Source organism: Oryza glaberrima, chromosome 5 (assembly GCF_000147395.1).
Source record: "Oryza glaberrima chromosome 5, OglaRS2, whole genome shotgun sequence".
Classification (NCBI taxonomy): Eukaryota; Viridiplantae; Streptophyta; class Magnoliopsida; order Poales; family Poaceae; genus Oryza; species Oryza glaberrima.
Window position 1 is genome coordinate 14,764,497 of NC_068330.1, and position 24,715 is coordinate 14,789,211.

At 43.1% G+C, this 24,715-nt stretch overlaps 2 protein-coding genes across 2 annotated transcripts; one reads left to right on the plus strand and one right to left on the minus strand.

Moving 5' to 3' along the window:
- Positions 1–6,370: 6,370 nt before the first annotated feature.
- LOC127772940 (uncharacterized) lies at positions 6,371–7,282 on the plus strand. The gene has a single exon (XM_052298937.1). The coding sequence runs from the start codon at positions 6,469–6,471 to the stop codon at positions 7,021–7,023; it is 555 nt and encodes a 184-aa protein (XP_052154897.1). The 5' UTR covers positions 6,371–6,468; the 3' UTR covers positions 7,024–7,282.
- Positions 7,283–9,206: 1,924 nt separating this feature from the next.
- Positions 9,207–10,265, minus strand: LOC127774788 (protein SENESCENCE-ASSOCIATED GENE 21, mitochondrial-like). The gene is made up of 2 exons (XM_052301080.1): positions 10,118–10,265; positions 9,207–9,625 (listed from the first exon to the last, which is right to left on the minus strand). Exons 1-2 carry the CDS (start codon positions 10,159–10,161, stop codon positions 9,379–9,381), a joined length of 291 nt encoding a protein of 96 aa, XP_052157040.1. The 5' UTR covers positions 10,162–10,265; the 3' UTR covers positions 9,207–9,378.
- Positions 10,266–24,715: the final 14,450 nt, after the last annotated feature.

Sequence of the window (24,715 nt, forward strand, 5' to 3'; positions counted from 1 at the left end):
GTCACACTTGGAGACTCGATCATAGCTGGCAAATGCTCCAGCAACTACTAAAAAGCCTTTCAGCTTCACTGATTCTTAAGGCTATTTTGAAACGCAAGATTCTAAAAATACAGAAATTAAATAATTTGTTAAGACTTGTTGAATCCTTAGAATTTTAGTAGTACAGAAATTGCTCAAATAAGCTGTTTGGCTGCCTCGTATAAAAAAGAAGCGAATGAATTTGTGAACATGAAGACGGAAAAAGAAAAATCCCGTGAGGTTGGTCCTCATGTTTAAGGGTATTGATTTGTAAGAAAAATTCTAGAAAATTTGGATGATTTCAATTCTATAAAAAAAATTACGAAGGAAGCTTTTGAAACAAATGATCGAGTCATATCTATCCTATCCTTAAAAATTACTGTGGAATGGGTAATCTTGTAAAGATTTTTGGAGGAAAGTTAACAAGAGGTCCTATCTCTTGAAAAATATTCTTTTTATTCTATCTCCCATCTAATTCATGTGTTTTTATGTTATCCAATAAAATTGATAATTCCCCTGTTTTTATTGTATTTTGTAATTATTGTTTTACACTTGTATATCTATCAGAATCTTGCATTTTTTTTCTATTTCTCCGTTTTTCCGTTCCTGCGATTTAAAGGGACCCTAAAATCTTTCATAATTCATATGAATTTAGCAAATGCATAGGAGTTTAAAAGGATTTGAGATGACCATTCTTTTTTTTTCCCAAAGGCACATATAGGAACTTTCTTTATGGAATTCAGATCTTTATAAAACCTCTTAATACCCTTTATGCCAAAGGAGCCCTTACGCCTAGAGATGGACCAACGAAAGATATCTTCAAGCAAGCTTTGATTAACTTGACAATATGTGTTTCCGTTTACAAGCTGTTATCAAATTTTAACTTTTGGCTCTTAACTTTTAACTTCTTTTATTGTACTGACAAGTCGTTTTAGAATTTATGTTTAGCTTTACATCCCCCATTAAAAAATTAACTTCTAAATAATACATGTTTAGATCTTAGAGACTACTTATTAGTCTTTCGATTTATGTCTTTCAAGTCTTCGTATGTTATGTTATAGAATTTTCAACCAATAGATATAGTCCATTTTAAATGAAATAACAAAAGAAACATGTCAAAAAATGTAAAATCTAGAGAAAAACTATTATAAAATCTAATTTTTATGCACTTTAATTAAGCGTAACTGTAAGTTAGATGGAGTATAAGTGAAGAATAGAAGCATGAAAACCAGTCACAATGAAAATAACAAATCTGTATAACTACTCTTAAAAATTGGTTTTTTTTAAGGATGGAGCAGTATGTCGTGTGCAGGCACTACTTCAGACTGCAGTTGCATCTGAAGACGGTTGAGCTCCATCCTCGTTAAGACTGGTCTATGGATGCAACGTGCCGTGCATACAACTGCAGCTACATAGATAGCACTCCACGTATAAGCCTCTCCGTCCAAACGTGTCACCAGACGACGTAAAGAGCTGCAGCTCCCGTGCTAGAACCTTGTGTGGTCAAAAGTTAAATACTCCATACGTACTCGTAAAGTCGTTTCGGATAGAGATACGGTTTTAAAAACACAACTTTAATTTTTTATAAAAATATTTATTGAAAAGTGATATATGTATATTTTTTGAAAGTATTTTTCAAGACAAATCTATTCATATAACTTTTACATTTTTAAACTCAACAACAACTTGAGAGTTATTTACGATTTATATTTCTAAGGTTTAACTTAAACATTGTTCTAAATAACTTTCTTTACGAGTACGGAGATAGTATATATAGCTTTATTTAGTTTATTACTAAGCATTGGTCATGCCTAAATAATCTAGCAACATCATATTTATGTTTATTATGCTAGCACGTCGGTTAAAGTTTGAGAAAAAAACAGTTTTAAAACGTTGTACATACTCCCTCCTTCCTAAATTGATCATCATATTTGTTTATGCACCAAGACCAAGAATAATTTAAATCACATGCATCGAGACACTATGCACACATTTTTCTACAATGCATACATCAATTAAAACATCATGCCAATTACAACTTAGTATGCATACATTCTCCCATGTTGTATTAATTGTATTCTGATGAAATTTGTCTCGGTGCGGTTATATGATGATCAGTTTCAGAAATTTGAATTCTATTATATGATGATCAATTTGGGAAGGAGGGAGGCTCTGTCTAGATCCCACCCAAAAATTTTTTACCCTATCACATCGAATGTTTGAACACCTACATGAAGTATTAAATATAGACTAAAAAACTAATTACACAGATTGTGACTAATTTGCGAGGCGAATCTTTTAAGCCTAATTGCTCCATGATTTGACAATGTAGTGCTACCGTAAACATTTGCTAATGACGGATTAATTAAGCTTAATAAATTTTTCTCACAGTTTACTGACGGATTCTATAATTATTGTTTTATTAGTGCCTGCACACCCTATATAATAGGCTATATAATATTTGATGTGACAAGTCAAAACTTTACACCCGTTATCTAAACACCCCCTTTAAACTGAAGGTAGTAATGTAGTACACTACTCCCTCTGTCCTAAAAAAAGACAAACCCTGGGTTTCTGTGTCCAATATTTGATTGTCCGTCTTATATGAAATTTGTTTTATAATTAGTATTTTCATTGTTGTTAGATGATAAAACATGATTAATACTTTATGCTTGACTTGACTTTTTAATTTTTTTCATATTTTTTTCAAATAAGACAGACGGTCAAATGTTGGACACGAAAACCCAGGGTTTGTCTTCTTTTGGGATGGAGGGAAAACCCAGGGTTTGTCTTCTTTTGGGACGGAGGGAGTAGTTGTGAACGTCTTTCTCAATGAGCGTACGTGGCTTCACACATGCCGGGCATCACCAATGTATATGACAAAAGTGTTCCATATAGATGGGACCCACATAAAGAGACTTTAACTATAGCAATCTTCATAATATATATAGATATAAGGTAGCATTAGGAGATGAGAGAGAAATAGAGATAGATAATATTATTTATTTCATATGGGTAGTCCATATGCTTATGGATAGCTTTTATTATTTTCTTCATATGGACTAGTTGTACAATCGTAATAGATAGCTGAATGGAATATAATATTGCCTATAGACTACTTTTGCTTCACATTGTGGATGCCCGTATAGGAACAACCACTGTGACGGATTTACAGTACAAGAGAAGAAAAAACAAAAAGCAAAGAGAAATAAATACTGCTGCTTCTGTAATGCATGAATTCTACAAAACAATAGTGCTACATAATTCCTCCATTTCAAAATGTATAGTATCATTTATTTTTATATAGCGTTTAACTATTCATCTATATAAATATTATTTATTTTATTACGACTTATTTTATTATTAAAGAAATATAATATTAGTTTTTAATAAAACGAATGATCAAACATTGCGTGAAAAGTTAACGATTTTATACCTTTTAAAACGAAGGTAGTACTTCGTAGATAGTGATCGCGATGGTGCGAGAAACTATCTCTACTCATCGTGTTGTTGACTTGTTGGTGAACAAACAGTCGTGTGCACCACCTGGACAAGAAAGGCCATGCGTGCCGTGTGTACACTTTCTAGAGCAATGTACGGGCTCGTAAGTCGTAACATCACTAGACTGCGATCCTAGCAAGATTCCGATCAGGCTCTAATCCATCATGTAATCCTTCCTCAAGCTTGACATCACAAAGGCATTCGACACAGTCCGTTGGGACTACCTACTTGATCTTATGTAGCAGAAAGGCTTCCCTACGAGATGGAGAGATTGGATAACAAATATTCTCAGGAGTTCTTCTTCGCGGGTGCTTCTCAATGGAGCCCTTGGCCCTCCTATAAGACATGGGCGTGGGCTCAGACAAGGCGATCTCTATCCCCCCTCCTATTCGTCTTGGCCATTGACCCCCTGCACCTTCTCCTCGAAAAAGCGACAAGCGAGGGGCTGCTAACTAAACTCAACGGACGGGCTGCGCAGCTAAGAACCTCCTTATACGCCGACGACGCTGCGATCTTCATCTACCCCTCGGTCTAGGACATGACCAACCTCGCGCAAATCCTGACCCACTTTGGTGAGGTCACGGGCCTTAACACAAACTTGGCCAAGATCCAAATTGCGCCAATTCGCTGCGAAAACATAAATTTGCAGAACATCACTGAAATCTTCCTAGCACAAGTCACCCATTTCCCGATGAAATATTTAGGTCTCCCACTCGCTCTCTCCAAGCACAAAAAGGTGCACGTTCAACCCCTTCTTGACAAGTGTCGAAAAAAAATGGCTCCATGGCAAGGCAAACTTTTGAACGCAGCTGGTCGCATGGCCCTCACGAAATCAGTGCTGACAGCCCAACCAATCTATCATATGACGGCACTAAAGCTACCGGATGGCACTCTAGAAGCCATCAATAAAACCAGACGAAAATTCATATGGGCTGGAGGAGAAGACATCTTAGGGGGAAAATGCAAGGTTAACTAGGAAAGCGTCTGTAGACCCAAAGAGTTGGGAGGGCTTGGCGTCCTGGACCTCTTCAAGTTTGCAAGAGCCCTTAGACTGCGATGGCTTTGGTTTGAATAGACTACGCCAGAAAGGCCTTGGACAGGCACCATGGTCCCTTGCGATCAGCTAGACAAAGACCTCTTCGCAGCAGCAACCACTATAACTATTGGAGATGGGAGGACGGCGAACTTCTGGCACTTCCACTGGATTGAAGGCAAATCGCCAAAAAGCATCGCACCAGCAATTTTCGCCGCTTCAAAAAGGAAGAACAGAACAGTTCGAGAAGCTCTGACTTCCAATTCCTGGATCAGGGACATTAACCTCCTACATCTCACATCCGGTGATCACCTTTGGCAATACGTCGAGCTGTGGACCCTCATTCACAACAGAGCCCCCTGGGACAACAGCGTGATACCATCACCTGGAAACTAACTCTCACCGGGGAGTACATTATGAAATCAGCGTACAGAGTTCAGTTCTTGGGGGCAGCAAAATCCTTTTTCAATGAGACGATCTAGAAATGTTGGGCGCCGCCAAAATGCAAGTTCTTCGCATGGCTGGTTATGCAAAACCGGGTGTGGACGGCTGATCGACTCCAAAAACAAGGCTGGAGAAACCAACAGTATTGCCCACTTTGCCACACTACATTGGAAACGGCAGTCCATCTCCTCGCCCACTGCAGATTCTCCCAACGCATCTGGCTGGATATCCAAAGGTGGACCGGCCTTAATCTCAACATTCACAACTGGGACAGATGTGCCTCCGTGGAGGATTGGTGGTATCTACTCATGCACAGTCGACAAAATCCGGCCAAGGCCATCAAGACCCTAATCATCCTCATCTCCTGGGAACTGTGGTGTGAGTGAAACGCGTGAATCTTTCGACACAATGGCAGCCGCCAACGGCGGTGGTCAACAAAATAAAAGGAGAAGCGGCTACGTGGGTCCTTGCAGGGGCCTCTAGTCTGAGTGCGTTTACTACTCTGGGAGGAATCCCGTAGAGTTCCCCCCCTCTCTGTTGCGGGGCCATGTAAATATCAGTTCTGTTTGTTATTTTTACTTTCCTGCTCTATCAATATATACGAGGCAAAGCTTTTGCCTTCTTTTCAAAAAAATTGTAATCCTTCCGTTTTAAGAAAATCCCAATCCTTATTAAGTTCCTGGATAAACACTTGATCAGGTTTATAACTAGGGAAGGAAAAATTATTCTAATTTTATTTTGCATTATAAGACTTATATGTGAGTCACACTTACACGTAGACATTACTATGAAGTCAGTATACGGAGTGGGTTGAAACTTGTTTAGGCATGTATGACATCTAAAACTATTTTGAAAATTTGAAAATATGCATCTTGAAAGTTTAGAAGCCAACACCCCACACAAATTCAGAGACTAGCCATACACTCCATTTTTCTTTTCTGATATAGGGTTAGCTATTGCTTAGGATCTGCTTTCACCTTGCTAGCTCCGATAAAATATAATAGATAACTAGATATATCGTTTTGCTTATGTTTATGTTTATTTGTACGACCTATTAGCAATAAAAGTAATTTTATATACTCCATCTAAAAGCAAATACCATAAAATAAAGTACGATAACAAAACTATAAAATAAATTTCAAAATTAACATTTATAAATTAAAATTTGGCTTTTAACACAACCCCCCCCCCCCCCCCCCCCCCAAGCATAAACCTAACGATGGGCTGTGTACGGCACCAGCTCCGGATTCGCCAAGCTCCTGGTTTCTTGGGACCCCATAGCTCCGGATTCGGTTTTCGTTGGAGCTACAGCTACAGCTAGTCAGCTACCACGAACCACGTTGCTGTTGCTCCTCATTAATGGCGGGGGCTGCATTTTTCTCAAGCCCCCAACGTCATAAAATCCACCCGGATTCTCCCTCCCGCGAAACCAAACAACCCAACCCAACCCAACCAAAATCCCACCCTCCGCCATGCCTCGCCTCCACCTCCTCCTCCTCCTCCTCGCCGTCCTCGCCGTCGCCGCCGCGGCGGCGGAGGCGGCGGCGGAGAAGAAGCCGACGGCGTACGAGGTCCTGGAGTCCTACGACTTCCCCGTCGGCATCCTCCCCAAGGGGGTCACCTCCTACACGCTCGAGGCCACCACGGGCGACTTCACGGCGACGCTTGACACCGGCGACGACGACGACTCATCCTCCTCCACCTGCGAGTTCGCCATCGAGGGCTCCTACTCGCTCCGCTACCAGCGCGCCATCACCGGCCGCATCGCCACGGGGCACCTCACCGACCTCCGCGGCGTCGCCGTCAAGGTCCTCTTCTTCTGGCTCAACATCGTCGAGGTCACCCGCCGCGGGGACCGCCTCGAGTTCTCCGTCGGCATCGCCTCCGCCGACTTCACCGTCGACAACTTCCTCGAGTCCCCGCAGTGCGGCTGCGGTTTCGACTGCGACGACGACGGCATCTCCTCCTCCTCGTCCCTCCCGCCGCCGCTCGAGCCCAGCCTGCTGCGACTGCGAGGTGCGTTCTAGAATCCCCATCCTTCCTCCAACCCAATCTGCGATGACGTCATCAATGGGGAGCTCTATTAATTACTGTTAGTACTAGTACTAGAAATGATTCCCATTTAGCTGTCTAAATAAGACGCAAGTGTCCCAGCTTTTAGATGGGACTCTCACGAGTTCAGAACACCATTTCATTCTCATATGTATGGGTGGGGTCTTGTATTGTACTCTATCAAGGCAGTTCATAAATAGTATGAAATTGGGATCAATAACGCAGTCTTCTTCAGTTCACAACTCGTTTGAGGTTCTCCCTGTTCTGTAACCTGCAATTTTTAGCAAAAACTTGCAGTGTTGGATGTATTTCGAGTGGCCAGGAATTTGTTTCTTGAATCCAGAAGCATGTTTAGAATGTTGGGATTTCACTTGATTCTCATATGAAAACAACTCGATTCCCATCGGAGTGAAGAAATTCTTGTGTCCCAGTTATTTGTAGTTATGTACAACCTTCTGATAGTTTGGAGGGCTGTATAAATTTGCCTTACCCAAAAGCAACGGATTCTTGTTCTCAAGGTGTTTGAGATAGCTGAGATCAGTATGTTTATCTTCTACTTCCTCCGTTTCACAATATAAGTCATTCTAGCATTTCCCACATACATATTGATGTTAATGAATCTAGATAGATATATATGTATAGATTCATTAACATCAATATGAATGTGAGAAATGCTAGAATGACTTACATTGTGAAACGGAGAGAGTAGTTGGGAAGTGGTGGTGACAAGGCGAATTATACTGGAAATTGGCACTGTAATTGAGTGCGATTTCAGATACGGAATCAGTATTAACCTAGTAATAAATATAGTATATTGGTTAGAGCACCCACAATGGTAAAATAAGATGCTATCTATAAAACATGTACATCTCAGCAATAGACTAGATTAATAGTAAACCACTTCAATGGTATGTCTACATGGGTATCTATAGCTCTCTAATCCATTGCCTCGTTTTTCTCTATAGACTATCTCCAGGTTAGTAGACAGCTTTCCTCTCTCTCTTCATTTAATCTCTTCCAAGTAGGAAAATATGCTAACATGGATCTCTTGTAGAGAGCCTATAGATAACCATTGCGGGTGCCCTTACAAGCATGCTAGAGATGGTTCTTAATTTCACATTGGCAAAGTTCTAGTGCCTCAAAGTGTTTAATATTTCTACGAAATTCCTTACAAGCCACTACAAATTTCCATGATCACCACATGCCAATGATACTAGGCATGGCATCTAAAAGATTTATGAATTTTACAGTGGCACGTAAGAATGTATCCCATTATCCATACTCTTTACATTTTGAATGGCAGCAATTTTTATACAACTATGAGTTGGAATGGTTTACTATTTCACAAATAATATCCTTTGTAAAACCTCAGTTCTGAACAGATCAAAACTGCTTGTATGATTCCAAGGTGAAAAGGAAAAAAAGATCTTTGAACTTTGCTTGGATTATTTCAAGCTATTTGAAAGAAAGGGAAATATTTTACTTGGTTGGTCCATTTTGAGTATGTTAATCTGAAAGGTTCTCCACAATAACTTCGGAGTAAGTTTTTCGTGAAAGAACCTCAGAACAAATGCGAATTCAGGAAAAGCAAACGAAGCCATGGAAAAATAACCAGCACAGAGCATGAATGCCTGATCATTCAAAAAACCAAAAAAGAAATGTAAAAAGGATTACAGTTTACCATCCTTGAAGTTGATAATATTTCTGTTTTCCTGAACCTAAGATGGCGCAATTGCTGTAGACATATCAGATTTGTCTTCTCTGTGCGCCGAGTGTTCTGCATTGTCAAACATTATGATTTGCAGCAAAGTTGAGCTCTTTCAATGCTCCTAACTGTGATCTGGACCTGTTCAAGTCTCTTTTAATTTGCCATTTCAGATTGTTGTTCTTGTGCCGCTATCACTGCTATTAGTGTCATGCACCTACTGTCAACAATGAAATACTTGAATGGTGACAATCTTGCTGCTATAATTGTTGGACAGTGTAACCTGTGGGGTTTGTTTGAATATATATACTGTACCTTGCTCATATCTGATGTGCCATTGTTAAATATATAAATCCTGCTTGTGAGCAGTTAAATTATGTAATATATATATATATATATATATATATATATATATATATATATATATATATATATATTTGGATGAAATCTGTATTGTGTCAGGTAACAACTAGACCATGCAAAATGCATGAAATTGGGTGTTAGTATACTGGTACAACGTGCACAATTTTTTTTTCACAGACGAACCGGGGTCGCATCCAACGGCCCATACATACGCATACCGTCGGCACGAATCTCAAAGCACGGGTAAACCCCCCATTCTGCATCAGTCATGGAGCATCCTCTGCTTCAGCATCTCGGCGCGGAGGTCGGCGGCGTCCACCTCCTTGGTGCCGGTCACCGGCCGGTAGTAGCCGGTGTCCGGGTCCGGCTCCCAGAACGCCGTCTTCTCCTCCGTCGTGGTCGCCGTCGCCGTCGCGACGTCCTTCGCCGCCGTGCCGAGCTTCACCGCCTTGTCGTCGATGGTCTTGGCGGATCCTTCCGCCGCGGTTATCGCCACGGACAATCCTCTCCTACACCGTACGTGGTACCATTTTCCATCAGCCTCAAGCTCAATTTTGGCGAGAGGCAAAGCGTATAAAGCCAATCTATTCCAAATACCTGAAGTAGTGATCGTTGTATGAGACATCCTCAGAGCATTGGAGATGCAATCTCCCTTGCTAAAAGGAATGCAATTCTAGCTATACATGTAATCCATGTGCATAGCTAGAATTATATTTTTTTTATAAAGAAGTACTACATTTATTTGTTTTTTTATTGTATGCCGTTGTTAACTTTTTGACAAATGTTTAACCATTATTCAAAATTTTTGTACAAATATAAAAATATTTTAAGTCATGCTTAAAAAATATTTGATGGTAAATCAATTCATAATAACATAAATGATAATGACATAAACTTTTGAATAAAATAAACGGTCAAATGTATCTTAAAAAGTTAACGAGGTCATATATATTAAAAAACAGACGAAGTAATATATTTCAACATAAGGTAGGAGAGCACACCTTTGTGCCAGCAGGGCAACACAGCTGGCTGCGACCCGCGCCATCCGATCGGGATCTGGCGGTTGATGTTGACTCAAGTCCTCTTCTCACCCGTTCAACTCCTCGTCGTTTCGGCAATTGTTCCTCTTTGGTCTCCTCTCTTGCTTTGAGCGAAGAAAGACGGCCATGCAGGTAATTATAGGGACGAGAAGAAGGGAAACAAGAAATGGGAGGCTGTTAGCACAAGTCGGAGTCCAAACCGGGGGCGCATGTTTTCTCCATGGCTTTATTACAGCATGCCAGATGGGATGGGCCTTCTGCAAAGGCCATTACATGGAAGGAATAAGTTCACTTGGTGACCCTCAAAATTGATTGAAATCTAATCCGTTATCCTAAACCACAAAACCGGATATCTTGACCACCAAACTATGAAAACCGGTGCAATTTGACTCCCTCAGCGGTTTTGGAGGACGGTTTCGCTGACGTGGCGGTATTGATGTAGTTTGTGTGCTGACGTGGTGCTTAGGTGGCATTTCAATTAAAAAGTTATACGTGGGACCCGTTTGTCATTCACACACACAATTGTGGGGCCCATTGACATGTGGGCCCCACATGCCATCTTCCCCCTTTCTTCTTCCTCCCCACCCTTCTCTCTTTCTTTCTCCCTCTCCCCTACGGCCGTCCGTGGGGAGCGAGCGGCGGTGGCGGCCGTGGGCTGGAGTCATGTCGCGCCGCTCGCCGTTCCTCTCGCACCACCACCACCTGCACCACCCGGTGGCCGGCATCGAGACGTCGGCGGCGGCTGAGCGGCGATAGCGGCAGGCCGCGGGCGGGAGAAGCAGGCCACGGCTGTGACTTCGAAACCACGCAACGAAATCGCGCGGCCCCACAACGAGGCGGAACCACTCGAGGAGAGGGAGGAGGGAGAGCGCGCCGCCGAGGAGGTCGCCTCACGCCGTCACCCCCCTATGCGGCCGTCCACCGAGAGGAGAAGCGCCATGATCCGGTCGCTGCCGCCGCCGCTTCCCCTCGTCCTCCCTTTGCCACGAGCCGTCGCCGCCCTCGCCCGCCCGCCCTCGCACCGCCGCCAGCTCCCCACGTCCTCCCACTGCCACAAGCCGCCGCCGCCCTCCTGCCGCCGCCGCTGTAGTCTCCTCCGTATCCGCAAACTGCTACCACCGCCAAAGAAGCCGCTGTGCCATCGCCCTCTGACACCAAAGCAGCCAGCAAACCCCGCCACCACTAGCGCCACTGTGCCGGCCTTCGCTTGCCGTGCACCGCCGCCACCATGTCGGCCTCCGCCGGCCACGCACCTCTGCCACCGTGTTGTGCCGGGTTTGCCGTCGCTGGTCGAGCCGCCCCGCCAGTGCTGCACCAGCCGAAGCCACCACTGTCGCACGGGCTCCGCGCGCCTCCGTCGGTCGCGGAGTCGGCCTCGCCCGCCGCCGCACCACCGGGCACCGCCCACGCCATCGCCACCGAAGCCGGCCGCTCCTCCTTCCCCATCGCCGGACACCCCCGCCGCGGCGGGAGCGCAGGGGAGACCAGATCCAGTTGGGGGAGCACCGGATCCGGCGTTAAGGGAGCCAGATCCGGCGTCGCCGCACGCCGGCGAGCCTGCCGCCGCGGCCTCTACCCCGCCGCCAACTTCGCCACCTACGCCCTCGCCGCCACTACATCCTCTGCCGCACCGCCGCCTCCTTCACCCCACTGCTGCCTCCTTCGCCCTGCCGCCGCCTCCTCCACCCCGCCGCCTTCTTCACCTCGCCGCCGTCTTCGCGCCCAAGACCGCGTCGGTGCCCCCACCGCCGACGGGAGGGAGAGACAAAGCCCCGCTGCCGCCGTCCTTGTGGCCGCGCGGCTTTGCCGGCGGCCGCTCGGGCGGCGGCGAGGCAGCAGAGGTAGGAGGGGGTAGCGGACGACAGCGGCGGTGGTTTCCGCCTCCCGTGTCGGCCGTGAGGGAGGATGACGCGGGGGCCTGTGTAGCGTGATATTTGGGCTCAGTCCCAAGCCGTCGCAATAACACAGATCTTAAGGCAACATCAACCGTCAAAAAATCTGACTGCAAAACAAACAAATTTGTGGCACAAATATAGCGTTTCCGATTTTTTTCTCTTCTCTTGAGTGTGTTGGAGTATATTGGTTGTATGCACTATCGTAGTGCGGAGACCGAAAGTTTCATCAGATCTTTCGATTAAGATTAATAAAACTTTCACTATCTTAAACACAACATATATGATTTGAGTATCATCCACTGCACGGGAATGCCTGCATGGGCTGATCATCAGAACACGAAATGTGATGTGATGTGATGGTAGTCAACTGGATGGTCTTGCAGATGATGCAATGCAGAGTCGATGCACGATAGTCGCAGCCGTGAAGTTAGGGCGTCTCCCAATCATCATGGGGATGCACGCTCACGTACGCTCTCCTTCCTATAGCTACTCTACCCTCTGCCACTGCAGCATCCATCAATCTACCTATACCTATTTACTGTTTACTTGCAGTGCCAGCAACAACACCGGCCGTTGTCAATCGATTGAATGCTCACGCCTGCATATACAAGTGTAAAGAAATGATCCAAACATTGCAGTGGTCAAGCTAAAGCATAGGAGTAGCTATCTCCATGCATGCAAGTCCCAATTGAATGCAATTTTGGGTCAACACAAGCCATCTCTATATCTACTCCCTTTGCTATCCATCCATCCATCATTCCATCTGTCCATCGATCTATATATCTTCCCATCTCACATCTCACATGTCATGGACCTTTATTTACATGGAACTTAACTTTTTAGTTCCTATCATATTGGATGTTTGGGCACTGATTATAAATATTAAATGTAGACTATTAATAAAACTCATTCTATAACCTTGGACTAATTCGCGAGACGAATCTATTGAGCCTAATTAACTCATGATTAGCCTATATGATGCTACAGTAAGCATACACTAATTATGGATTAATTAGGCTTAAAAAATTTGCCACGCGAATTAGCTCTCATTTATATAATTAGTTTTATAAGTTGTCTATGATTAATACTTCAAATTCATCCGATATAACAGAGACTTAAAATTTAGTTCCTGAATCCAAACACCACCTCACGCAACAACAAGACACGATGGAAGCCATGTGGCTTCTTATTATTCAACTACTAGTAACTGTTACACGCCAATTGTATTAATATCGATCGATCAACAGCCATATATATATATATATATATATATATATATATATATATATATATATATATATATATATATATATATATGTATATAGAGAGAGAGAGAGAGAGAGAGAGACACACACACACATACATATGGAGTATTTGATTAATTGATCGACCGGCTTTCTCCCTGTGTTGTGTCATGCGACGTGCTCTTCGTAATATTTTATATAGTCACCGATGAATTTCGATCTATTAGGTCAGGAATTAACTCTGTTTGCAACTTTAGACAGTGTTAGGAATGAAACTATATAATGTCTTTGACAATTTTGGAACATATTGACTGATATGAAAATTTTGGTACAAATGTGCGATGACACTCCAATTAAGATATATGCACGAAAATATGTGCGTAATATTCGTGGACATAAGGATTTAAACTTTAGTGGGTAGAGTTATACACCCACGACTCCACCACCACACCGTTGGTGCTTCTCACCTATGCTATCTATTAGATAACAGAGAAGAGGGAGCAGAAAAAGAAATAGCTGATCAATGGCAACGGCGTGGCGATGGCTTGAATTCTAGCAAGCATGGTGGACACTGGACAGGGCGTGGCCGACGGCCTTTGTCGGCATCACACCAGGGCCGGTGAGATGAAGAGCAGGGTTATATCAACGACTTGGGTGAGGCGTGTAAGCGGCATGTGTGAGTAGCCAGGAACAATGGGGATTAGGTTTTTATAACTCATACACATATATTGGACAATAATGAACCTATTGCGGATCCCAGGTATTCATTTGAATACCCAGTATTTATAAAAGAACTTCAATATATATAATATATGTTAGATATATATGTATATATTACATATTTTGAACCCTACTATATATATGTCCGACTTTTGTTTGTTCGACCGGTGTACGACTAAACGGTAGAACAGCTCGGCACGTGACGGCATGAGGCAACATTATGGGTTGGTCCTACGGAGATCGACGCCATGCACTCGCGTGCGTTATGGCTGTCCAAGAGTTGGACATAATGTTCTTGTGTATAGCATTTTTTATGTATTTTATTGAGTCTAATAATGCTTCATTCTCGATATTTTTTGTCAAGGAAAATAGTCTCATCTTGAGCTTCTACCTTACATCACTTGTAACCCGGCCAGTAACCCCAGACCACCAAACATTAGTGACACATGAAACCTGCAATCGGTTGTGAATACCCCGATCTAATTAAGATCCTGCGTCCACCGCTGATCTTGGAGCAATCGTATCGTACCTATTCAAAACTGATCGAGATTAACTTACCTTAAAATCTCAGACAGCTAATTAATCAAATTGCTCCCAATAAGTTACACAATGATTTGTATATATGGCTCTGCTTAGTTCCAAAGTTTTTTTTTTCAAAATTCCAATTTTCCATCACATCAAACCTTTCATATACACACAACTTTTCTATCACATCATACCAATTTTAACCAAACTTTCAAACCTCAGTGTGAACTAAACACAGCCTATATAGCACATATGCAAGCTAGCTTGCGTGTTCCCTAGCTACAAAGTTGCATGCTGACTGCTGGCCTGCGATCGAATCCAACGATAGATACACCATACGTAAGTGTAAGATGCAATGATGTACTTGTACAAGTTCCACGTACACACACATAGGAGTACACTCCTACTCCATATACTTGTCTGAACACGTGCAGAGCGCAGAGACACACTCTCAAAGGACTGGGAGAAAGTTTAGCAGCTATTATACACAAGAAACTTCCCAAGAAAGGCCTGGAGAGTGACGACCGATCTGCACGCACACACAGCAGCTGCGGTAAACTCTGGTACACCAGTACTACTGTACCTATATATCATTGCAAATAAGTAGATGCAGTACTGTATATATTCGATTGTTGCTTCATGTACAGCTTCAGACATCATGCATGCATGGCCCCATGGAGAAGAAAGAGGTCATGCCAGCATCATATGTACTGCAGTTGTACAGCTGAATCAGCTTCTACTAGCTACTGGTACTAGTTTCCCTTCCTTGTTGCCTACTCCCTGTATCTAAAGAAACAAACATAGATATGAGTTATGACTCATACTAAATATAATGAATCTGGACAGGATATGTACAGATTTATAATGCTAGGATGTAATCACATCCAATATTAAGTTGGTTTTTTATTGGCGACGGAGGGAGAACTCGCTTTATACAGCTACGACGACGAATCATTAGAGAAATCCAACGCTAGGTTTGCTTCTGCAAGCCACACAGTTTGCCATCAGTAGCGACTCAGTGTACGACGTACAATGGTACGAGTAGTACGAGTTCCTTTCTTTTTAAAAAAAAATATAACATTCGATAGTTCTCTAAAATCTTTCAAATATGAACTAATTGGAATGTAGTAATTACATGTATATCCTTCAAGAATCAAATCGTATCCAGATTTATTGCTATAATTTGATTTTTCTGGAATGGAGTATGTAACTGAAATAGTAATAATAAAGAACTTTGTGGTGTGCTCTCGTGAAAATTTGAGCTCCCCACCTACACAAATCTTGAAGCGGCTCAAATGGTCGAAATTTCGAAGGTTGTATGCCTAGAAAACTTTTGATGGTTAAATAGCAATTCTGAAAAGAAAATTCTACTTTTTTTTTCTCTGATAACCATATGACGAGAAAGCTCATATCATCAGCGATTAACGATGAAAAGAAGATGCATATACGGAGCAACTTAACACTAGCTAGGTGGAGGGGGTATTGGTGGCACACATTGTTATAGAGAATAAAGTGTAGGTTTAAATTATCCAAAGAACCGACGTGTCTCTTCATCTCCCCCATGCGTCTCTTCCTCTCTCCCAGCCAGATCTGGCCCTGCCACTACCAGAGCTGACCGGCGTCTGCACGGCGGCTAGGATTGGGGGGGGGGGGGTGGGGAGGTGGAGGTGTGGCGGTGGCGGCCAGAGGCAGCTGGGCCTGCGCTTGGCCGTGTGGGTTTGGGATGGCTGGAGGTGGTCGGGAGGGTGGTGGGGAGCGGCAAGGCGTCGGCGATGGAATCCCTCTGGAAGGTGGTAGGGGCGGCGAAGCACGGCGGTGGCCCAGTGGCGGCGGTGGCCCGGCAGCTCCCGTCGGCGCTGGCGACCCTAGGGGCAGCGACAGTTCCCGTCGGCGCCAGTGGCCCTAGGGATAGCGGCGGGTCCCGTCGGTGCCGGTGGCCCTAAGGGCTGCTGCGGAAGATGGCGGCGGCTCTCGTCGGCGGCGGCGGCCTAGGACAGCGACAGTTTGAGCACTGTGAATCCGATGAAGTGGAAGCCGATCTGTCGGTTCGTGTATGGTTGGCTAGTTCCGGCTAAACGACGAATGATGACAGTTGAAAGTGGGCTAACTAGCGGCGTGTGGCGTCAGTTTACTTGAAATATATAAAGATGCCACCAACGGAGGTTTGCATCGACTGCGCACTAGGGGCGGTGACAACTAGACGACTTCCACTTGTCAAATCTGGCCGTTTCAGGAGAATATGACGAGACGCAGAGAAGCAGGTGCCGAGGTTGTTTGGTTTTCTTTTCGTTTTTTGGTTGTGTGTTTTCTTCCTCGTTGAATTGTGAGTCTAAGTACTCGTCAACTCGTGTATCTTTTTGGTTGTGTATATCTTTGGTGCATATAGAGGTCGGATTAATGAAAATTCATTATCTAATAAAAGAAGGTGGAGGGGGTATGCAAATGCAATCCCTTCCTGCATGTATGTATGTACATGTGAATGCATGATCGAAGGCACAAGCAATTCGTGATGATGTTCATAACGCAAGAAACATATGCAGTCATGTCCAAAAAGGCCAATGCAGATGTGGCGCCGGTAACTCCGGTCATGGATGGCAAGCAAAGTATCCATCATCCATCCATCCATCTTTACCCCTAGCTAGCTAGCTACTCCCAAAGTTCGCTAGTGAATACTCGATGAAATCAGCTCACGTTTCCCCCCGCAAAGGTGGCCAATGCAAACCCACTCCAACACTCCACAATCCACATACTCTCTCTCTCTCTCTCTGAGTAGGAGTACATGTGTGTGTGTGATATCAATATGCATTCGATGTTGATGCTACTGTAGCCATCTTGTGGCTATATAAACCCAGCAGGCAGCATCACAGCTAGCTAGAGAGCCATATTGCATGCACACTCGCTAATCTCTTTTCTCTACTCTACTTGCACTACACCACCTCTGCATTGCACTTCAGTTCATTCATTAATTCCACTGATGCATGGATCGATGTTGCTACCTTCTTCTCTTCTCCTCATGCATCCATGCATCGATCTCACCTAGCTTCTTCCTCATCCTCTCTCGATCGATTACAAGAGAAAAGTGTTTGCTGTTCTTGCTATCGATCTACAGGTGAGTAGGTTCTTGTTGGAGAAGCAGGGTACGTGCAAAATGCACACCGGTTGGTCGAGCTAATTAACAAGCTCTGACGACCATGGTGATCGAATGCACGTGCTCCCCTTCTCCACCATGGCCTTCTCACCTTCTTCTTCTTCACCATCTCCACTGATTGATCGATCTCAAACCACATTAGTTTGCTAATTAATTATATTGTGCTTGTACATAAAGCGAGTGATGATATACTATAATCTGCAAAGATATCTATTAATTAATATAGTGTACGTAGATGCTTTATTTTAGATACATGCATGCATATATACTACTCCCCCATTTTCTAAATATTTAACACCGCTGATTTTTTAGCATATGTTTGACCGTTAGTCTTATTCAAAAACTTTTGTGAAATATGTAAAACTATATGTATACATATAAGTATATTTAACAATGAATCAAATGATAGGAAAAGAACTAATAATTACTTAAATTTTTTGAATAAGACAAACGGTCAAACATATTTAAAAAAGTCAACGGCGTCAAATATTTAGAAACGCCGGGATCATTGACTAGCCGAAATGATGTGCAGCGCACGTACTAATTAGTAGGAGTAACACCTTTAGACTTTGGTTATAGGGCCTAGTTTAATTACTGTTCAATTAGCAACAATTTGGTTATACCTCTGTTTGTGTACTTAAACTGCCAAATTACTACTAGTGCTAGTAACATTTATATGCATCTCTTTCAATTTCTTCTTAATTCTCTGTGTTTCTGTATAGGTGCATAGTGAACACTAAGGCAACAGAGCCTGCAACTATGGCTACTTTCAGCTGTACCAAAAGGAAAAAGATGCACGATCGATCAAGATGTGTTAGAGAACAAGGCATTACTCCTTTCTTGTGACATTATTGCATATTTGCATGGAGATGGCCATATATATTTGTATCCAATACTATACTTTTTTGAAGACTAATACGTATGTGATGTGTACACGATTAGTTGGTTTTTGCCTGTATTGAATAGGTGTACTTCTCTATTTTTCGGCTGTCTGTGTCGACAGCTGTAAGCTTTGCATGCATTGGGAATACATGTTCTTGTGCACAAGCTAGAGTACAAGAGCTAGGCCGCTCCGGAGCAGCTAGCTAGCCAAGCAAATGAATTCTGCTAGCTACTACTCCACCGGCTACAAGTCGCAAGGTGGAAGAAGTGATCTTATTATCAACCATATAAGATACGATGGTTACCAAAGCTCGCAATTACTAAGAGCAGGTATAATAGACTGATGCAGCAGGCTCCAAAAAAATATCATATCATTATATAGGAGAGAGAAATGAGGAAAGAGAAACAAACGGGCGACAAATCTATCACCGGGCTCTTCTTTCAACGCGTGGGGAGCTGATTAAAAACAATTTTTGTGGGTCCATTGATATGCCCGTGGGATCTTATGTGGTTTTCTCTTTTGCTTCCTCCTTCAGCCGGCCCATCTAGTTGCATCTTTGTTGACTGCTAGCCAGGTCGATGCCGCCGCCGGCAGCCTCGTGTTCGTCTTCCCCCAACCAATATCCTCCTAGCATTTTATAGACGCCGGCGGTTGAACGTCCCGATGCCGGGCACCTGCAGATCGATGGGTCTGCAAATCGCGCAACTGCAATGGAGTTCCTGGCCGAGACCTGTCGAGTGTCGAGCAGGGGTTCTGCGGAAGCAAGCTCAATCACCATCGTTGAGCGCGTGGTGAGCACCGTTCGCTCTCCTGGTCTAATCACCAACGAGAGCATGCAATATGCAGCTTGTTAATTTGAGTTGTTTTCTTTTAGAACTAATTTGAGTTGTCAACGTGTAATCTATTCGACTCTTCCATTTTTCCCTTTTTCTTGTTCTCCTCTGTTGAATGCCTTCATGGTGATGCGGGTGGCCGACATGCTGGCAATGAGTTGCTAAGGCCTGTGAATGTCGTGACTCGTTAATTTAGCACAGTGCACAGACACGGCCACAGGAATTGAGTTCAGCCTGGATCATGTACATTAATATATGTACAGAATTAATTATTGATTAGTGATATATGATCAACACAAGAGCTAATTTATTGTATAAGTTTCTATTGTATAAATTGGCTCTAGTACTAGCTAGCTGCAAAGATGGATGGAGCCGGCAGCCGGCCGGCGATACTGTTGAACCTGCTTTAATAAAGCTAGCTAGATAAGAAATTAATTACAAAAATACGCTAGTAAATTACCTAGATATATTCATGTACAATACTAACTTATACGGTTACATCTAGTACCCGTGCGTTGCAACGCATTTTATCTAAATAAACAAACCTCCTATAGTTGGCAGTTGTAAAAAATATATTTGTCTCTACTTGGCTCAAACAAGATTAATTCTTCATCTTAAAAAAAAAAGGCCATCCTTAGGATAATGAGTCTGAGCTAACGAATTGTTTCTTCAACGTGACAACGAAATAATCATTGATGATAAATTGTGTTGTGTAAACCGTTTATTAGAATTGCAAAGAAAACCTAAAATGTTACTTGAATCGATGTAAAAAAAAGCAATTCCAAAAATTACAGAGGTGACCCTCTCCCAATCTCTCTCCTTTTCAAAGTTTAAACGGAAGGGGGAGTTGGTCATGAAGAGATCGATAAGTAAGAACAATGACCTCATGTGGTGCACCCTTATGGCCACCACATGTCAACGGGCGGTGGTGGAGGAAGACCCATCATCAAGACTAGTCTTTTGAAATAGTAGAGTATAGATAGTACCAACTAGCTAAGCTAGTTGGTGTGCTGCTGCCTGGATTTTTATTTTATATTTTGGTTCTTTTAAAAACTTATGTTACAAATAGACTTTTGGAAAATTTATTCTAGGAGAGGATCATTTTTCTTAGGCTGTGTTTAGATCCAAGGGTAAGAATTTTTGGCGTGTCACATCGGATATACGGACACACATTTAAAGTATTAAACGTAGTCTAATAACAAAACAAATTACAAAATCCGTCTGTAAACTGCGAGACGAATTTATTATGCCTAATTATTCCATCATTAGCAAATGTTTACTGTAACACCACATTGTTAAATCATGGAGCAATTAAGTTTAAAAGATTCGTCTCGCAAATTAGTCGCAATGTGTGTAATTAGTTGTTTTTTATCCTGCCACTAAGGCCCTATTTAGATCCCACCCCAAAATTTTTCACCCTATCACATCGAACATTTGAACACCTGCATGAAGGGTTATTGGCGCCGAGGTTAAATATCTCGGTGCTAATGATATTGGTACTAAGGACCTATTTGTAAGAAAAAAAATTAAAAAGGATTATTTTTTATAGATAGGTGCTCGGCGTAAGCTTTTTTACGTCCAGAACATATTTGTTAGAAAAATATTAATATTTTAATCTTTTTTAAATTCTTTTTATAAATAGGTTCTTGATGCTAGCGCCAACACCTCTGTACCTTGGCTGCTAGCGGGGTAAGGATGTCGACGCTAGCGTCTAGCGTCGTTAGCACTGAGACGTTAGACCTCATCGATGGGGTCACTAGCGCCGAGAAAATGATCTGTTGAATAACTTTTTTAAAGATATATTTATAAAATAAGTTTTTAAGAAGGACAAACACAAAAAAAATCCAGGTGCTGCTGCATGCTAGCCGCAGAGCAAGAATTTTTACCCACAGTATCGATTACATATATAAGATACACCCAGGCAATCTCAACTAGTAATATCGTTTTTTCCTTAAAAAAATCGTTTTTTAAGTGAAAGTTCAGGTCAGCATTGTCAGACTCGGACCTGTTGGAGAAAGATCTGAGAGTTCAGTCGATGGGGCAGTGTGAGAGGAGTATATATGACCGGCCTCAGATGTGTTTTGGGCCTGAATTTGTGCTGCGTTCATTTCGGCCTGGTCTTGTAAGCAACTCCAAAACTGCGTGGTGGATCCTAATTTTTTTTGCGGAAAAAGTACACCTAAGGTCCCTCAACTTGTTAACGGGATAAAGAACATCCTCAAACCGCAAAACCAGATATGTGAGGCCCCTTAACTATACAAAACGGTCACCTAATGTCCTTCGGTGGTTTTGACCCCGGTTTTGACCTACGTGGCGCGTGGGCCCCACATATCAGCGTGCCACGTCAACTCCCTTTCCCCTCTTCTCTCCCTTCCTCCCCCTCTCTCTCTCTCGCACTCCTCTCTCGGAGACGGCCGGGCGAGCGGGGCTAAGTGGCGGCCGGCGGAGGCGGCGTGCGAGCGCACAACAGCCGGCGAAGCAGAGTGGAGCGGAGGTGCGGAGCGGCGGTGGCGGCAGGAGGACGAGCACGCGGCGGCCGGCGGACGGCGATATCGATGATATAGATAAATGCTGCTCTGTGTGGTTGAGGTGATTTTGAACTTTGGTTGGATGCTTGATGTGCTCAATTCATCGACGTGGCGTCAAGGTGGAGCGGGCGACCACGGTGGTGGCGGCGGTGAAGGGGGCGCGCGCCGTGTCGCACCTTGCAGCGGCAAACAGGGTTAGTGGCGTAGGACGACGTGCTCCACCCCACCTCACAATTCGCGAGACGCTCCTCTTCTGCGCCATGCTCCGCCTCCCGACCTCCGCACCCGCCACCACCAAGGCCACCGCCACCGAGGCCATCATCTCCGAGCTCGGCCTCATGTCGTGCGCCGACACCATCGTCGGCAACGCGTTCGTCCGCGGCATCGCCTCTTCTGCGCCATGCTTCGCCTCCCGGCCGCCACGCGCTCACACGCCGCCTCCACCGGCCGCCACTCAGCCCCGCTCGCTGCCGCCTGTTGCTACTCCCCGGCGGCAAAGAGAAGTAAAAAAAAGAAGAGAAAAAAAGAAAGGGGAAAGTTGACGTGGCACGCTGACATGTGGGTCCCACACTGACTCAGCCGCCACGTAGACTAAAACCGGGGTCAAAACCACCGAAAGATCTCGGGTGACCGGTTTTATATAGTTAATTAAGAGACTCCGCATATCTAGTTTTACGGTTCAAGGACGTTTTTTATTCCCATGATAAGTTGAGGGACCTTCGGTGTACTTTTTCCATTTTTTGCATGTCTTCAGACTTCAGGCACATTTCTCTTTCTCTTAGGGGATTTTTATATAAGTGAATATTAGTAAACCACTCCCTACGACTTGTAAACTACTACCTCCATTTTATATTATAAGTCGTTTAAAATTTTTTAAGTCAAACTTCTTTAAGTTTGATTAAGTTTCTAGACAAATATAACAATATTTAAATACAAAACAAACGTATTATTAAAATATATCAAATATTGGTTTTAATGGAACTAACTTGGTGTAGAGACGTTAATTTTTTCTATAAACGTGGTTACACTTAAACAAGTTTAACTTAAAAAAAAAGTGAAAACGACTTATATTATGAAACTAATGGATATTATGAAACTAATGGAGTATCAAAAACGCGCCACTTTCGAGAAGAACTTTTGTGAGATACTCATCGGTTTGCATTTCACAAATAAATAATGTCTTTTAAGCATTGTCACAAGGCCATACCTAAGAATTTGAGACACCCGGTACAAAATATAAAATGAGACATGCAGTAAGAAAATAACAAGAAACAGAAGTAAATATTATTTTAGGTTGTTATATATATTCACCGTAGTTACACAATAGATCAAGTTAGACATACCTTTTCATTTAACGCCAGGTCCATGCGCTTTCAACCTCAAGCCCATGCTATGTCCTATTGTGTTCAAGGTTCGCCCTAGCTTATGCCTTATCACCCATTAAATCCTAAAACTTTACGTACAAATATATCGCATCATCATCCACTAATAATTATTATATTTAAATATCATACAATCATGTTATATTATCTATAATTTTATAATTTATTAATTTTAGAGCTTTTAGAATACAAACACATTAAATCATTATGCTACATAATTTACATAATATTTCAATATATCTCTTCATCATTTTTTATATTATCCTATATTTTTTATAGTTCATTATCAGTTAGTTAATATTATTTATCTCTTATCTCATTAAATCATATCACCTCAATTATTTTTAACCCTTAAATGATCTCTATCTTTTTCTTCTCTCAAAAATGAGTTTTATAGTTAATGTTATAACGAAGTTACCACAATAAACCACGTCATCACTTCTCATTGTCGGTTGGGAACCCCCCTTTAATCCCGGTTTTCCAACCGGGAGTAAGGATCCGGGACTAAAGATGGACATCTTTAGTCCCGGTTGAAATAACTGGGACTAAAGATTCTTTAGTCCCGGTTGGGAATCTTTAGTCCCGATTGGTGTTAACTACCGGGACTAAAGAGACAATAGCGGGCAGTACAGCTGGTCCCTTTTTCTTTTTTCCTTTTTATTTTCTCCCGAATCAAGTAGGTAAATCTCCAAATCAATCCCCAAATCAAACTAGCATCCAAATTCACATCACCAAATCCACATCACAAATCATAAAGTTACTTATACACACAAATCAAATACATCACAATATCCTAAGAAATTACTCAAATACATCACAGATCCAAACAATGAATCACAAAATTACTCAAAAACATCACAGATCCAAATAATGAATCACAAATTTATAACTTCTCAGTCAAATACATCTCAGTGAATCATCACAAATTAAAAAAAAATGCCGCCGCCACCGCCGGTCGCCACGACCGCCGGGCGCGGCCCCGCCGGCCGCCCGCTGCCGAGCGCGGTCCCGCCAGGCGCCGCCCCGCCGCCCGCCATGGCCGCCGCCCGCCGCCGGCCGGCCCGCCGGATGGGAAGGGGAGGAGGAAGGGGAGAAGGGGGAGGAGAGGAGGAAGGGGAGGAGTTGGAGAAGAGGGGATGAGGAAGAGAGTTAGAGAGGATGGATCTAAGGAGAGGGGTGAGATTCGATCCGTAACTGTGGTTGAGAGGATAAGGGATAGGGATTATATACTACGTGTTTAATTTTAGTCCCGGCTCGTATTACCAACCGGGACTAAAGATCATCTTGATCTATCAACCGGGACTAAAGTGGTGATCTTTAGTCCCGGTTATTAACACCAACCGGGACTTAACTAAAGATCCTCGGCCCCTGACATACATCTGACAAGAGATGAACCGGGAC